The 17,147-nt window shown below is 38.4% G+C and overlaps 1 protein-coding gene and 1 long non-coding RNA gene across 4 annotated transcripts in view; one reads left to right on the top strand and one right to left on the bottom strand.

Moving 5' to 3' along the window:
• Window positions 1-17,147, bottom strand: part of LOC141378498 (uncharacterized) — a 282,672-nt gene that overhangs the window by 144,464 nt on the left and 121,061 nt on the right. The window lies entirely within an intron of this gene.
• LOC103909003 (uncharacterized protein C14orf132) overlaps window positions 1-17,147 on the top strand; it is a 43,309-nt gene that overhangs the window by 24,578 nt on the left and 1,584 nt on the right. Inside the window, exon 2 of the mRNA XM_021467269.3 lies at window positions 14,437-17,147. This exon is cut by the window's right edge and continues 1,584 nt beyond it. Within this exon, the coding sequence (XP_021322944.1) occupies window positions 14,437-14,670 (234 nt within the window). The 3' untranslated portion in view covers window positions 14,671-17,147. The remainder of the gene's footprint in view (window positions 1-14,436) is intronic.

Below are 17,147 nucleotides of genomic sequence, written 5' to 3'. Positions count from 1 at the left end.
GGTTTTCCAGCAAGGCAGCCCGGGATGTTGAAATATAATTGGCTAAACTGCCATTGGACAGTTAAAAGGACCAAAATAAAGCCGTTCCAACAATACCTGCCAACCCTCACGTTTTTCCAGGGATTCTCCTGTATTTAACAGTTCTATCCCGCTATCATCCCGTAAAGGTATTTTCCCGTATTTCTCCTGATTTTCAGTGTTTCTCTAAAGGGTGGCAAGAAACATTAACGAGCAGATCCTCCCTATACGCAACCCATACCGCCGAACCACCAGGGGGCGTCCCTTGCTCTTAAATGTGAGTCTGTTCTGTGCTTTCGCTTTGTTTAGGCTTGAAACACTTTGAAATAAATATGAAAACGGCGCGATTCCCTTTCCTTTTTATTACAGGTGCTGTCGCCCCTCCTGTGCAATCCTCAAAACAGTCAAATAATGGTGCAGGACTGTCAGCTGACGCGGTCCATAGTGATAAATACACGCTGTTTCCTAAACGGATTCTGTACACGCGATTTGAAGCGGTGCTAAAGTCTGGGTGTTGGGTGCGTGTTTAAACAGACATATACACATAATTAATAATAATAACATATGAAGATGTCGATCTTGATGTTTTTTTTTTTTCAAACACAACTTATTTCGTCCTAAATTAGCATAAAAAGTTAGGAAAACAGTTGAATGTTTTTATCATAACATTAGATGTGTGCATTTTTAAAGTGACACCTGCTATTTAATGTAATTTTTTTTTTAAAATCGAAATAAATAAATCATTTATTCGTTGCTCATTAATCAGAATGTGTAAGTTATACAGTAAAGAAACGGCTAATGAGATTGATAGCTTGATTCTATTTCATTATAATAGCTATTGATTTTAATAAGCTGAACTGTTTGCAAATGTATGTGCTGCTAATGTGTATATTTATTTTACATTTTGTTATCAATAATAATAAAACATATTCTGACCATTTAGCTGTTTATTTACAATGAAACAGCTCCAAATGAACATGTTTAGTAATTTGGGGATTTTTTAAAGGAGGGCGGGGATATTTTCACATCCCAATGTTGACAGGTATGGTTCCGGCACCCTCTGTAACAGACATTTTCAACGCAGAATATCTGACTTCAGCATTGTTTTTCAGATAAATAAGATGTTTCTGAAATATTTGAACACATATTATGCTATTTTTATGCTTTAGAAATTTTTTTAAAAATTACATACAGCAGCTTTAATTATGTCCGGATAGTTTTAGTTTCTTTCTTTAGTTTCTTGTTTTATTTCATTTAACTTTATTTTATCTTTTTTTGTGTGTGTGTGACAGGAGTCTTGAAATAGAGATACTTTGCACTATAAACTGACACAAAGAAAACAAAACAAGCAAACAAACAAAGCCTTTACAGCTGAAACTTGAGATCAAAAAAATACCTAGGTTAAAAAAGAAGCAAATGGTATAAATCTTTTATATAGTGATAGCCATTACCTGAGGTCAGGGTTAAAATGTTTTGATGTTTTTTGAGGATGCAGAATCTGTAATATATGCACATTACCACCACTCCAGCATCTATCAGCGATAATGGTGTTTGTGTACATCTAACCCTCTATAAGCATCATTAGCCGTGTATTTATTATTCATCTGGCAGAATCGATAGAGTGAATGTTGAGGTGAACGGTTCACGTGTACTCTGTAAATACAGAGGTCTGGAAGAGGCTCATTGAATAAACAGAGATAATGCAAACCAGGAATATCATCAGACAAATAAAATAAAATAAAATAAAATAATTAAAAATAAAATGTAAAATGTAAATTTTAAATTAAATTAAATTAAATTAAATTAAATTAAATTAAATTAAATTAAATTAAATTAAATTAAATCAAATCAAATTAAATTAAATTAAATTAAAAATAAAAAATATAAAAAATTAAATTAAATAAAATAAATAAATAAATAAAATGTAATAAAATAAAAAAGTTAAATAAAGATCCTCATCTGGGAGTTGCTTTGGACACAAGAGTCTAATTAAGAGTCTAATCTAATTAAATTTTATGTAAATTAAATGAAGGGCATCACGGTGACACAGTGGGTAACACGATCACCTTACAGCAAGAAGGTCAAAAGTTCGAGCCTCGGCCGGGTCAGTTGGCATTTCTGTGTGGAGTTTGCATGTTCTCCTCGTGTGGCACGAGTTTCCTCCGGTTTACCCCACAGTTAAACCACATGCGATATAGGTGAATTGGGTAAGCAAAATTGTCTGTAGTGTATGAGTGTGATTGAATGTGTATGGGTGTTTCCCAGTGATGGGTTGCAGCTAGAAGGGCATCCGCTGCGTAAAACATGTGCTGGATAAGTTGGCGGTTAATTGAGATTTTGGAGCCAAATAGGGAGGAAAATGACCTAACATCATTACCATAGACTGTAAAATATATGGACATAGGATCCGGGACGTCACCCATAGGTTTCTGAAGAGCGCAAAAGAAGCCAAAAGTAGGCGGGGACAACCGTCGCCATTTTGTTCGTGCGTCATCACACCCACGGCGGGATACCAAACAAGGGCAAAGAGGCGGAGAGTGAGCGGAGCTACAGACACCTACTGGCATTTTGCTTGGACCTGTCTTAGACACACTTTACTTTGGGAAAACGCTTAATACTTAATCACCTGCGACTCGTTTGTGTTCTGACCACATGTGCTTGGCTGTACTATATCAATAAAGTGTTTAGACTTTTATAAACACAGCTGTAATGCATTGAGCCACTAAGTATTGTTCTTATGATGTTTTCCTACAGGAGGAAATGCAAATTACTTCCAAACTCTTCATATATAGTCTGTGTTAGTAAATGCAAAGCTAATTATGAAATCCAGCGTAACACTGTATGATAACGCTTCAGATGACAGTTCTACAGTCCACATCTAATCAATCTGTCAGATTCTGCAGTGCATTACAGCTCTAAAGAACATTATAAATGATAAATGATCTTAAATAAACAAATACATGTATAGAGATGGTGTATAAGTATATAACTTTACTCACATGGGAAACGGAGGCCACGTGAATGGTTTGTGAGCACAATTAAGTGCACACAGCATCCCATATCATCCTATAATTGTAGGAAATAATCCCAAAAGGCAGTTGACTGTGTAAAGCCACAGAAAACAACACAAAAATATAATAAATATGACGAGATCAGTGGCTAATCTGCAGGATTCAGCTGAGGTGAAGTGACAGCGACAGCGTGACCTAACTGTCAATCAAGTGGCCACTCCCTTAATTATGCAAACTTAATATAACCTAATATAAAGGAAACTGATGGGTTATAAAAAAAAAAATTCACCCCCTCACAGTTGTCATGAAGGGTAATATTAGCTGTATAAACCAAAATCGTTCTTTGTACCAGGCTGTAAACACGCCATTCTAACAGTGGGCTCAACTGAAATTTGCTCTATTATGGAGCCAGGACTAGCAGAATTGCAGTTTCAGTTACTTCTGTATTGGCCCCCCAAGGGAAAGTGGGAGGTTGCCGCTTGATCATTACTTACATTTTTACAAAGAAATTGGTAGATCTGCTGCTTTAAATGACAAAGCTAATAAAATAGAAACTATTTCTCCATTTTTCCATAAATTGCTGATCTTTGTAAATGAAGCATATGTGAGTAAAATGTAACACGCCAAAGGATTCTTTTTCGTAAATGAATCAAAATCTAACATGATTCAAAAAGATCTTTAGTACTTCTTGCGTATCAATTCAGATGTTTGATTCTGATTTACAAGCTCTCAATCTGATGCAATTATTGATTCAATTTATTGAAATATACATATATATTTTAATTTAGGCAAACAAGTGAACATTATTAATCTTTCCAAGAGAGAATTAGTTTAAAAATGATGAACCTGCAAAAGTCTACCAACCTAAAAAAGAATTATGCTTTCATCTTTCTGAAGACATTATCACTATTGCTGTCATTGCGATTTGTAATTTTGAAGACATTAAATATTTACTCCTTCATTATTATTTACATAAAAAAGTAAATAAATATAGACTAAATAAATATATCTCAATACTAAAATAAAATAGGTTAAAAGCAGGTGATGTAGTTACACCAATCTACCACCAGGAGACAAAACAGCCAGATAACACAACCTGATCTCACGAGGATTTTAGCCCCGATTTGGACTTGCCGACAGGTTTTGAGAAATCGTCAACAAATGCCTGAAATCACAGGCAAATTGGTGCTCATTCATGCGAGTAACAATTAGGTTTGGGTACCGAAACCGGTGCCATTATAGTACCTTTGTAACCGGTATGTACCGGATCAAATCAGCACATGAATTTTGGTGCATAATATCGGTGCCACTGGTGCTGCCACAAGAATGTAAGAAGCATCAAGGGGTGCATCAAAGGCACACATAGGTACGTGTTGTCACACCATCTCTAAACATTTCATTCTAAACAACTTTGAGGAATACAGACAGATGATGTCAGGCGTTTGTTCTTGTTGCTTAGGGAACAGACGCACGCAATTCACGCAGTACAGCGCATTCGGTGAGCGAGAGCAACTCTCTTCAGATTCAACACGCATGATCACATTTATCAAAGTTGCTTAAACTAACCGCTCTAAAGCCTGTTTTACAAGCAAGGATTCTGACACAGCGACGTGAAGCAGATGCTTTAAAAAAGTTGCGTGTAAGAGGAAAACAAGTCAAACTTAATGACACATTTAAGAGCTCAAAGGCAGAGGATTGCAGTGTCTCTGACATGATCTGGCACTTTCAAAGAATACTGTAAGTACATGGACACCACCAATGCTCTGATTTTAATATGATTTAGACAACACTCTGGTTAGGAGTCTAGATTACCATGTAAACAGGGATTTTTGATTTCCTTAAAGGACCACAGACACCTGTGTCGCGACATGCAGAGGTTTTTTCCTATTCATTTAATGTGCAATATCAAATTCCATTAAAAGAGCACTCTTCCCAGTGTCCCCGTGTCAACAAACTTGGTCCCCCTCTGGCCCCCCTAAATTTGGATGCGTATTTTTGTGTCAAAATGCCACAGAGAAGCGAGATCAGCCATCGGTGGCAGGCTGCGGAGATATAACTGAGGCCTCTCCCTGTGCATTCTAGGTGTCATGTGCACTCGCTCTCTCAGGCAATTGCTTCCTCGGACACTAGTTCCCTCTGCTTTCTCGCGCACTTGCTCTCTCTGTCATGATGGTGCTGCGCGCATTAGCCTTGTTCACCGCATTCGTCAGATGTTGACGCCCAAACTGACACAGGTAATAGCGATTTTAATACTGTTAATATAGAAAGTCCTTGGCTATGCAGACGCTATTATTAATCAGAAATCTAGTGTACATAGTTTACAATAGGAAATGCAGTCTTGAATTTACAAACAGTCGGCAAGTACCAAAGAAGTCACAAAGTCATGTAAGTCATATTCAACTCGTTTAGTTTTGCCTTCATTCATTTTTGATTCCCGTCTTCAATACATGATTTATTTACAACACATTTTTAAACATAATAGTTTAACTTACTCGTTTCTAATATCTACTTTTTTATCTTCCCCATGGTGACATTCAGTGCAGAACATTTTACTAGTTATATATACCAATTATATATAACCTTTCCACAGGTTAGCAATAAGTTAATGTAATTTCATAATGCTAATCTTAAATTCATGCTAACCAACAAATGATCAAAGGAAATATATTAATGAAACTCAAATATATACAATATGAATTGATGTTTACTTTAAACTGTAATTATATTGTTCTATTAAAATTATTTTTCAAACGATTTTGCCAAATAAAAGATTTTTTTAGAGTCATCCACCCACCATCATTTTGTGGCTCAAAAGTATCGGTTCAGGTACCGTTTTGGCACCGGTACAGTTTTAGGGTGCTTTCACATCTGTAGTTACATTGTTACATGTAGTTTCATGATACATTGTTGCATTTTCTGCCGTCTTTGGGTCGTTTTTACACCACACTGCTGGCTTTGGCCCGAACCAGTTGAAACGAACCAAAATGCAGTCATCTGACAAAATCCAGATCTCTCATTGGCCAGATGTTGTTGAACATATTTCCTAAACTGCTTATTGATTGGTCAGAATTCATGTGTGGGAAAATGCCAGTGAACTCCCGCAGGTAAACAAAACCTTTTACTCTGGAGGGACGACTGTGGTGGCTGATTGTATCCCTGCTTTAGACAAACTATACATTACAAAAATAAAGCGCGGCCGCGGCTGGAAAACAGTGTTTAATGCATCGCTCGCCACTTCAGGAGGAGGCGTGAATTAATTTAGCTAAACTGCGACATGGTCATCTTGCGGAAATGTTACCAACGATCTATCAGGTAATGTTTTCCCCTCTCTCTCTCTGTTGGTAAAGCGCTGTCAACAAATATTTTTCCTCCATATCCCATAATGCACAGTGCATCAGCCTACGGCAGCTGAATTAGTCCAAAATGCGCAGTACTTTTTGCGGTTGGACCTGTTTTAGTACGAATCATATTCTCACCACAAACGAACCGCTCCAGGGTTCGTTTGAAAGCGTACCGAGACCACCTCGAGACCACAGGGGCATTCTCACCTGCCCAAAGGAACCGCACAAAAAGGGGAAACAAACTCTAGTGCGATTCAATCAAACTAAATAAGGCAGGAGTGAAAGCACCCTTAAAAGTATCGATTTAGCACCGGTATCGAAATAACCCCAATCGATATCCAACCCTAGTAACAATCACACAGTATGAACTATCAAAGACACGATCTGAGAGAATCGTTGATGAGTCCCGGTAAATTCATTCCAGTTAATTTCTGAAAAGAGAAGTTGTAACATTACCGATAAATTGCTGGAATGCTGCGCTGTGTAAACGCAGAAGGAAGATTGCCGGAAAGAGCGCGTTCACATCTAGAACGTGCTGACGCAAGACATCTGCTTTAGGCAATCAGAACACTCAGATGCATTCACGTCCGAGCAGTTTATGAAAATAAAAGCCTGTGAATGTTTTGCCAGACACATTTAGCTGCTAGATGTAGGTCAGATAATATTTCTATGTTCCTTCTTAATGCCAACTGTGTAAATAATTCTGGATAAAATGCTTACGATAAGTCGTTGTTTGTTTACCTCCAAGCTCACGCGTGTGCACGTAAAGTAGCTAGTGATAGCCAACACACACACATATTATGAACATATCGACATGCGATCCTCCATATGTTTTCATATAAGTTGTTCACAATACTGATCATCCACAGAGTTTGTGATGTAGTCAAATGTTTACAAATACAAGCGCAGCCGTTTAGAGCTCATTTCTGGTGAATAATGTCAGAATTTAACGGTATTTTGGAATGGATGTGTGAATGCTCTTTTCCGGTAAAATTCCTTAACGTCCTCGCCTGAGTGAATAGCGCTTTTTTTAATATACCAGTAAAGTCGTTGCAGGAATTTTCTGTATATTTAGCGGTGTTACTGAGTGAAAGGGGCTATAGTAAGTTTAGTGGCTCAGTTTAGTGGGTAATTCCTACAAACTCACATAAAAATGTATGATTTTTAAAAGAAGGCATTTCACCAAACCCTGCCCCGAAACCCAACTTTCACTAAGGGATGAGCAAATCATACTAAATTGCTCAAATGAGATCATACAAATTCATACAAATTAGCCACTAAATCTTGACATGAGACTGTTGAGGCCAAATCCCAATTTTATTTTTGTACCCCTACCCCTTCCCCTTATCCCTTGCAACGGAGGGTTAAGGGGAAGGGCTTCAAAATGTACCCCTTAGAATTGGGACAGCACCACAACACCTGCACACGTCATCATATGTCCTCGCAATCTCTTGCTTCATATAAGTTAAGACGATGGCAACTGCTGTAGTGATTCCAGTTGTGTTATTTTTTGGTACTTATCTTCAGGAAATCACTGAAGGCATATTTTATGTTATCATAACAATCTAATAAGGCAATAAGATCATAACAGTACTGTGTATTTACACAGTGGCCATATTCATTAATGTAAACACACCAAAACAACATTGACATTATAGTAGACACTGTAAAAAGCCCATTTCCAGACACTAGACTTTTCTGACAGGGTAGAGTGTCATCGAGTGTCAGAATGTTGTTTGACTGCTGTATTGAAGTTATTCTTAGAGATTGTAGATCGCTAATAGATCAAGAAATTTAGCGTTTTTTTTTAAAGCATGATGGTAAAACACGAACGCGGTTATGAACAGGGCTTTACATTAACACCCGCCAACCCGCCAAATGCGGGTAGATTTCGGCGATGGTGGGTAAGACAGACACTCCCACTAGCCACAATTGGCTGGTGGAAAATAATTTTCCCAGATAATAATTCTTAAAAGCAGGGTTCGACAATAAGGATGGTCCAATATGCATGCACAGGCGATCGAGAAGCAACACGACTGACAAAAATAATTGCGTTCGCAACTTCGCGCGAGCAAAGCAGGTGAATACCGGAGGAGAGGATAATCACTCGCGCTTAGGTGATGCGCGCGACTGTTTATAACGCGTGCGCGCTCCCGTTTCCTTTTGTGAAGCAACTGTGTCTAGAAACACAAGTAATGCGATCGATTCTCTTTCAAATAAAAAAAGGGAGGAACGTGCATCTACAGGCTACAGTCTTGCTGCTTTCCAAAGTTCCAGAGTTGACTTATTGTAAGCAGTGCCAGTTGCTTTCTGTTTAACCATTCTTTGAAAACATAATTTATGGGTCTATCATTAACCATGCGTGTGTGATCATCCTTTCATTATCACACAGTATGTTTTTTACCTGCTTTCTTTTGCATTAATATGGTTTAATCATCATTTTTTTTACAATAACATTGCTTTAATGGGAGAATAACTCCCCATTTATGTGTAGTTAACTGGTGATCTGGGACCTTTAGCCAGGATATATGACTGTGCATATGTTTTGATAAATAAAAAGTTTAGTATTCAGCTATATTTAGCTTGTTTTGACACATTTAAAATTTGTGGCTAAGAAATAATTAACTGTTTATTTATGGTGTGGTCAGAGATAAATTGGGTAAATCCTTCATTTTGGGCTCTGAAAATTATGAAAACTAATTGTAATATATGAAACCCTGACTCATTTGCTCATGATTATTGAGCAAGCTCATGCAAGACACACAAATAGTGAAATGAATGAGGAGGCATGTAGAGATAACGCAAACTCTAAATCAAGTCATTTTAGCATGTCAAAGTCATATTTATGTGTATAAAATATATTTTCCCAACAATAAAATTGTTAGTAATGTTGGAAAACTACTAGCCACATTGGCTGGTGGTCAAAAAAGTTAATGTTAAGCCGCTTATGAATATATTAAAACGTGTTTGTTTGTTGTAAAAATTCGTAATAATGACAAAAAAAATCTAATTAGTGGATCTCCTTTCCAAATGTTGCCTAGCCCTTGGTTTTTTGTGTGGTCCTGAAAAATCTTCGTTTGAAGGGATGTATACCCCTTTCCCTTAGCCCTAAGCCTTCAAGCTAAAGAGAATTGGGACACCACTACCCCTTCACGAGCACGCGCAAAACAAAGGGTAAGGGGAAGGGCTAAAGGGTAGAATAGGGATTGGGCCTAAATATCCTTATTCTCCACACACACGAAAAACTGTGTTATTTTTAAAGTAGCAAGCTTCCTCATACTGTATGTACAGCAGAAACGACAGACTTTCATTTCCTTTTTTTTCTTTTCAGAGGCTTTGATTGTCTGAACCAATAAATCACTTTCTCCAACCTAAATATTTATAGCACATTAAAACAGCCTCAGCTCTCCCCGCGGGCCTTGCATGTGCGTGTGTGTTTTAAACACGCCTGAGGGTTCCAAACACTTCTCCTGAGCAACAGTTGTCAGGAGGAGACAGTTTTCCTTTAACGGTGCCATTCAAAACAGACGTGAAGATGATGTGAGAAATCTTTTGTGACAGAAACACCAGCATCTCTACCGTTCGCTCAGATGCTTTAACACATGCTTTACTCCGCTGCGCCTGTGGCGGTATGTGTTCAGGCTATATAAAGACATTCCTCACATGTAATTCAGAAAATAAAACCACAAACCCAATCTTGGTTATCGTGTTTGCTAACAGTATCACTATTCCTGTTACTCAACCAGGGCTGGTGATGATTAAACCTCGATAGAGATTACACAAATAGGAATGACCTATAGCAACACCTAGAAACGTTACTTTTTTAGATCGAAATAAACGTGTAATAGCCAATGGTTAGTGTGTCAACACATCGCACTGAGGTGCTCATAGTGACCAGAGTTCTATTACCGGCTTAAAATCCTTCCCCTCTCACTTAGGGTTGGGTACTGATAATGGCACCAGTACTTTTGGAACCGGTATGCACCGGTGATCAAATCAGCATATGAATTTCGGTGCCTTATTTCGGTGCTGCAACAAGAACGTAAAGCAAGTCGTGCACCAAAAGTGCCGCTCGGCGATGCACAGCGCCAAGAATTCGCAAGTCAGCGGCTGTCCGCGACGCCCAGTCATGACTCATGACTGTTCATATTTCTGCCGCGCCACAGAGTGACATCTGAATAGTTTCATTTTAAATAACATGCGAATGTGCACGTCTGGTGTGTAATCGACTGTCATGTGCGCGCCGTGCCGCGGCTCTGAGCGGCGCTTCCGCTGATGCCCTTAAGAAGCACAAAGGGGTGTGTTAAAGGCACACGTAAGTAAGCGTTGTGTCACACCATCTCTAAATGTTTAATTCTAAACAGCTTTGAGGGATATGGATATCTCCAATGTCAGGCGTTGGTTATTTTAGCTTATAAAAGGCGAAGTGCAAAGTATGGCGCAAGCAGCGAGCGACTCGCTTCATCAACACGCATGATGGCGTTCATCTAATATGCTTAAACTAAGCATTCTAAAGTACGGCTATATTTTACTAGCAATAATTCTGACACACCAACATGCAGCACACAAATGTTGCGTGTAAAGGCTGATTTATACTTCTGCGTCAAACGCCAGTGCATACGCCGTGCATGCGTGATGCATAGCCCTACGCTGTGGCCATCGGAGTCGCTGACGTGCTCTTCTCAAAAAATGTAACTACACGTCGCAACGATGCATAGCACAAGCTCTGTGATTGGTCGGCTTGGTACCGCTGACGAGTCTGGGCGGGACCAAGAGCCGCGCGAATGGCGCAAACCCGATGCACAATTGTTTACATGTGTGGAGTCGCGTGAAGGAGCTCCGGATGGAAAGTTTTGTTTTGTGTTTACCTCATGGTTAAAGTTGTTGCACGTCCGCCGGTTCCTGCCTCAGAATGAGCGAGTTTGAGCCACTTGTACATTCATGAAGTGTTCAGGAAAAGCAAAACATCAGCGAAGAAACTCGACACAGAGGAGCATTAACACCTCACTGCCAACTAGCGTTTTGGAAGTGTTAATGCAGTCCAACAGAGAGAGCGCAGAAGTATAAATGCACAGCTACGCGCATTGCATGCATCGTGGGTTACGCCGGTCACTTGACGCAGAAGTATAAACCAGGCTTAAGAGGAGAAACAAGTCGAACTTATGAAATGTGAGGGCTCATGGAGTCAACTTAAAGGTGAGGAATGGACTGTCTTTGACAGCTTGTGACATCATCTGACACATTATCTGAATACGTTTACATGGACAACAATACTCTGATTTTAAGACAATACTCTGATCAAGAGTCTACCACGTAAACAGTGATTTTTCAATCTTAAAAGACCACAGACACAAACTGCAGAGGAAACATTTATAGGCTGGTGACGCAATGACGTTGATGGATCTATGTGCTATAACATGTAATTGGGAATCATGAATGTAACTAGAGCTGCACGATTCTGGCTAAAATGAGAATCGCGATTTTTTTGGTTAAAATACAGATCACGATTCTCTCATGATTCTGTAGATGTAAAATAAAGGTTAATGCAGGGCTCAACAATAAGGACTGCCCGATGGCCCGGGGCCAGCGTGAGGGATGTTCAGGACAGTAGAGAGAATTGTTACTGGCCCGATCAGGCCAGTGCTGCCATGTCACAAAACTTAAATTTGCCTTTGACTATTTGTCAATTACGTGCATATATAAAGTTTTAGAATTGAATAACAATTTGTGCTTTTAAGTCTTTGAATGTTTCGCCTTTTCTATGAAGTCGTAAACCCCATATTGCTTTTTGGTTCCTTTTATCTCATTGGATGTTGTGAGCACATTATTATTTTACATAACCTGGTAAAAACCAGTAAAGTGAAGAGACGGCAACATCAAATTATGAGGCTAAAAGAAAACGTCTGTTTCTAGCGTTGTGGAAGATATTTACATGGGTACAACAAGAAGTGATGTTTTGCATAGTTTTCTGTCACTTTTAGGTCAGCCACCTTTTGTTTTGCAACAAAATACCTGCACATACAGCTTTATTTTACTGCTAAATATTTTTAAAAAATTTTAAATATTTAAATTCTAGATTTACAGCATTATTTTTGACACATCATTTAAAATATGTGGCTAAGAATTAGCTATTTTTTTATTAAATTCTTTTAAGTGGGGCCAGTAAAAATTTTGGCAGGGCAAGTAAAAATCTAAACCAGTGGTCCAATCAGGCCAGTAAAAAATATCCTTAGCGTTGAACCCTGTAATATGAGTCGGCAATTACTATTGTTTTTTCTCAAACATATGGTAAAACAACAATAATAATATCATGTGTAGGTCTACTGGTTTCTATTAATAATTCTATTCTACTTATAATAATTCTGATGTTGAATTATGTTTGAGATATAGGCCTATGCTTGCAATCATTGAGAACATTATTAGACCATTTAATTCACTGGTAAAATCAACAATATATAGGCTAGAGTAGTTATACTGACGCTGTAAACATTTATTTTCATGCACAACTGTGTGTTCGATATGAAAGAAAAAACATATCAAATGCTTGTCGCAATCATAACTCTAAAATGAGACATGATTATTTAAATGAAGTGCACACTTTCAGTTTTACTTTCACTGCAAAGTGCTGTCCATACTTAACGTGCGGCATCCAAACGATCACTCTGTGCCACAAACTCAATATTATTTACAAATTTATTACCTGTTACTCACAGCAGGCTCTGTTCACTAAAGGAGACGTCTAACAGTAGGGCGCGTGCACGCACTACAGCTCACGATCAGCAGCTCACGTCCCGTGTGATTTCCCGGCCGCGAATACAGCATTATATGAAGACAAAAATGACATTTTAGGTGAATTATACCTTATAAATACAGTATGTGACTCATTCAACATCATTTGGAGGTGTCCATGTCGCTGAGCAATGTATGTGAAAGAATGAAAAAACTCGTGCAGCCGCCTTTACTTCTCTCCTGAACTTGAAAATATGATTGGCAGAATCGTAGAAATGCTGGATTAAGAACGTCTAGGGGGTCGAATCGAGATCGCCATCTTTTTACGATTAATTGTGCAGCTCTACATGTAAAAAAGCAGCTCATGTAAACACCTGAATCATATTATTGTCTCATTCGGTGTAGCCTGGTTTTAATCACAGCCATTCCACAGGTTAGTAATCTAATGTAATGTTAATAGCATAATGCAAATCTTGCATTCATGCTAACAAACAAATGATCAAAAGAAATATATCAATGCAATTCAAATAAGTAAAATCTGACTTGACGTTTACTTTAAATGTATTATAAATGTATATTTATATTGTTCAATTAGAAAGATGAAGATATATATATATATATATATATATATAGTCGATTAATTTTGTGGCTAAAAAGTATCGTTTCAGGCACTGCTTTGGCACCAGTACCATTTTAAAAGCATCAATTTAGCACCGGTATCGAATAAAAAAAATAACGATACCCAACCCTAGGGTCAGCACATCGCACTGAGGTGCTCATAGTGAGCAGAGTTCGATTACCGGCTTAAAATCCTTCCCCTCTCACTGCTCCCCACACTTTCCTATCTCCACTCCAGAGCAGGATTCCTGCGATGACCACCAGCGCAATACCGCCGCAGTTTCAGTTTAAACTTAGTAAAGACAAGCTTCTTTGGCGATGATGTATAGTGTTAGATTTTACATTTAGCAGTCATTTGTGCTGAACACACAGTGAATGCATCAAGATTTTGGCTACTAAACAGTTGATCTATTCCGAGTCTTTTAGCACTAGATTAATCTCGGCTGGCGGATCAACATTCATCACATGATTTCTCTCATCGGTAACATTATTTGTAACTATATATATATATATATATATATATATATATATATATATATATATATATATATATATATATATATATATATAATTTAAACAATAACAAAAGGCACAGGAACAAAGCAGAGTATGCTAACGCTCTACGAAATAAAACGAAACGGTAACCCATTTAATTACAATTTTTTTTAAAAATCAATTTGCAGTGTGTAGTGACCGTGTCTATGTGTGTTGTGTTTCAGCTGCCAGTGATGAGCGGTGCGTTCATGGATGCGTCTCCTCTGGACGACTGCAGCACGGAGCACTCGCTCTTCAACTCATCCGCCAGTGTAAACGCAGGAGCCGCAGTTTCAGCCCCAGCCCAGCAGGAGGAGCAGCACCGAGTGTCTAGTGACGCTGTGTGGCTGTGGATCGCCATCATCGCCACTATCGGGAACATTGTGGTCGTCGGCGTCGTGTACGCTTTCACTTTCTAAAGACGAAGCATCGGATGCACTTCGAATACATACAATTGAGGTCAAAATTATTTGCACTCCTGTGATTTTATTTTTTTTCTTTGTTAAATATTTCAGATTCAGGAATTTTTCACAGTATTTCCATTAATATTTTTTCTTCTGGAGAAAGTCGTATTTGTTTTATTTTGCCTAGAATAAAAGCAGTTTTAAATTTAGTTAAGCCCTTAAATGTCACTTTAAGCTGAATACTAATACCTTGAAAAATATCTGGTCAAATATAATGTGCCGTCATCATGGCAAAGATGAAATAAATCAGTTATTAAAACTATTACATTTAGAAATGGGTTGAAAAATTCTTATCGTTAAACAGAAATTGGGGGGAAAAATAGACAGGATTGAATTCTGACTTCAACTGTATGTTTCAGTCCAGCTATTTGTATGCGCAATTGTAAATAATTGCATTGATTCTTGATGGAAACAGCAAAATGCTTGATGGAAATGCCAAGATGCACATAAATTATGAAAATGTGCATAAAAAACACAGTTTAAGTAGGATAAACTTTTTATTCCATAAGACAAAATGTGCATAAACTATGGAAATATCCTAAATATAGTATATTTCCTAAAACTACGGAAAAGAACTATGGAAATACTTTTAGCGAATAAATTCCAGAATGCAGATTTAATTAAAATGCTGATATGACTCTGCTATACTTTAACGCCCCATTCACACGGGGCTTCTGCGTCAATGCTTGACTGAAGGCGTGTCTGAAGTTGGGGCTGAAGCGGTCGTCATAGAAGCGTCAGCCAATGAAATTCAGTCTGCAATAGGCCACTGTCTAGCTGGTGTATTTGCATACAGCGATCTGATTGGCTGACGCTTCCATCTGCACTTGAAAAGTTGAGCTAGTCCCAACTTCTGCAGCGAACAACGCCTCTGAAGCTGCGCCGACAGATCCAGAATGCAGTTTGGCAATGCTTGACGTCACCCATTCAAAGTGAATGGGAAGCGTTGACGCTGACGCTGACGCCCCGTGTGAATGGGGCGTAAGAGATCATGTGATGATGGAAAAAAAAAAACATGTGCAATGGACAGCATTAATGGACCAATCAGTGGGTCCAAACATCATCACAGTGCTTCAGTATTACTATTCTACTATTATTATTCCCTCCAGCGCTCCCGTCTCATGCCTCCAAAAGCCACCGCATTCACCACTTCATTGCATTTCGTCTTCGTCTTTTAGGCCGTACTCACACTAGGTACAGTTGCCTCGAACCGGGCCAAAGCACGCTTGTCCCCCCTCCCGTCTCCCCCGACGGCCCGCGCTCACACCATATCGGGCCTCGGCACGCTTACGTCATCGCTGCTGCTCTGTTCAGTGAGAAGCGCTCTCTATGGCAAGCCTTTATAGCATTTAAATCTTTGTTCTGACTCCATAAATATATTAGAGATCTCTCTTATTATATTTTGACTAGTCATAATTATAATTCCACTACTCAGAATGACAATTAGAGATATCTGCAATTACAATTGTACTAGTACGAAATCAGATTGGAGATATCTGCAAATATATTATGACTAGTCATATTCCTCCATTGACTTCCATTGAAAAACATTTGCAGATATCTCTAAATGAATTTTGACTAGTAACAATTGTAATTAGAGATATCTCTAACTGAGTTCTTACTGGTAATAATACATTTGGAGATATCTTTAATTCATCATATTTAGAGATATTTACAAATATATTTGAAGATATCTCTAATTAATTTACTAATAGTCGAATTACAGTTGTAGATATCTTGAATTGGATTTTTGACTAGTAAAAATTCATTTGGAGATATCTCTAATTACAACTGTGACTAATCAAAACTTATTTAGAGATATCTGCAAATATTTTTTAATGGAAGTCAATGAAAGAATATGACTAGTCAGTCATAATATATTTGCAGATATCTCCAATCTGACTAGTCGAATTATGATTATGACTAGTCAAAATATAATTAGAGATATCTCTAAATATATTTATGGATAGTCAGAACAAGGTTTAAATGCTAAAACGGCTTGCCATACGCTCTCACCCATAGCACAGTGGAGATTTCTCTAGTTATATCCTTTCAGTCGGTTTGATATGCAGTGACATGCAGTCAAATATTTCGCCAAACAGTCCTTTGGGATGCGGTGACACGCAGTCAGATATTTCACTGAACAGATCCGCCACTTTTGGCGCTCATAAACAATCATAAAGCTCTCGTGCTGCAGGAATGAGGAGGTCTGCTGAAGGTGCAGCTGTCGTGCAGTGAGGGGTTTGTGTCTTTAATAAACTACGGCAGTTTGCCTTCACTGAACAGTAAGAATGATTAATAAATCCATATGAAACAGTCCCTTAAAAGTCACGTCTCGCTTTTCAGTTTTCAAAGCCCAAGTGAACCGCGCTCAGGCACACCTCTTCCAACCGGGCCAGGGCCGGCCAAGTAAACCGTGCTTGAGCCCGATT

This window comes from Danio rerio, chromosome 17, assembly GCF_049306965.1.
Source record: "Danio rerio strain Tuebingen ecotype United States chromosome 17, GRCz12tu, whole genome shotgun sequence".
NCBI lineage: Eukaryota > Metazoa > Chordata > Actinopteri > Cypriniformes > Danionidae > Danio > Danio rerio.
Note: the sequence above shows the minus strand (reverse complement) of the source record. Positions and strands in the feature narration are given on the sequence as shown.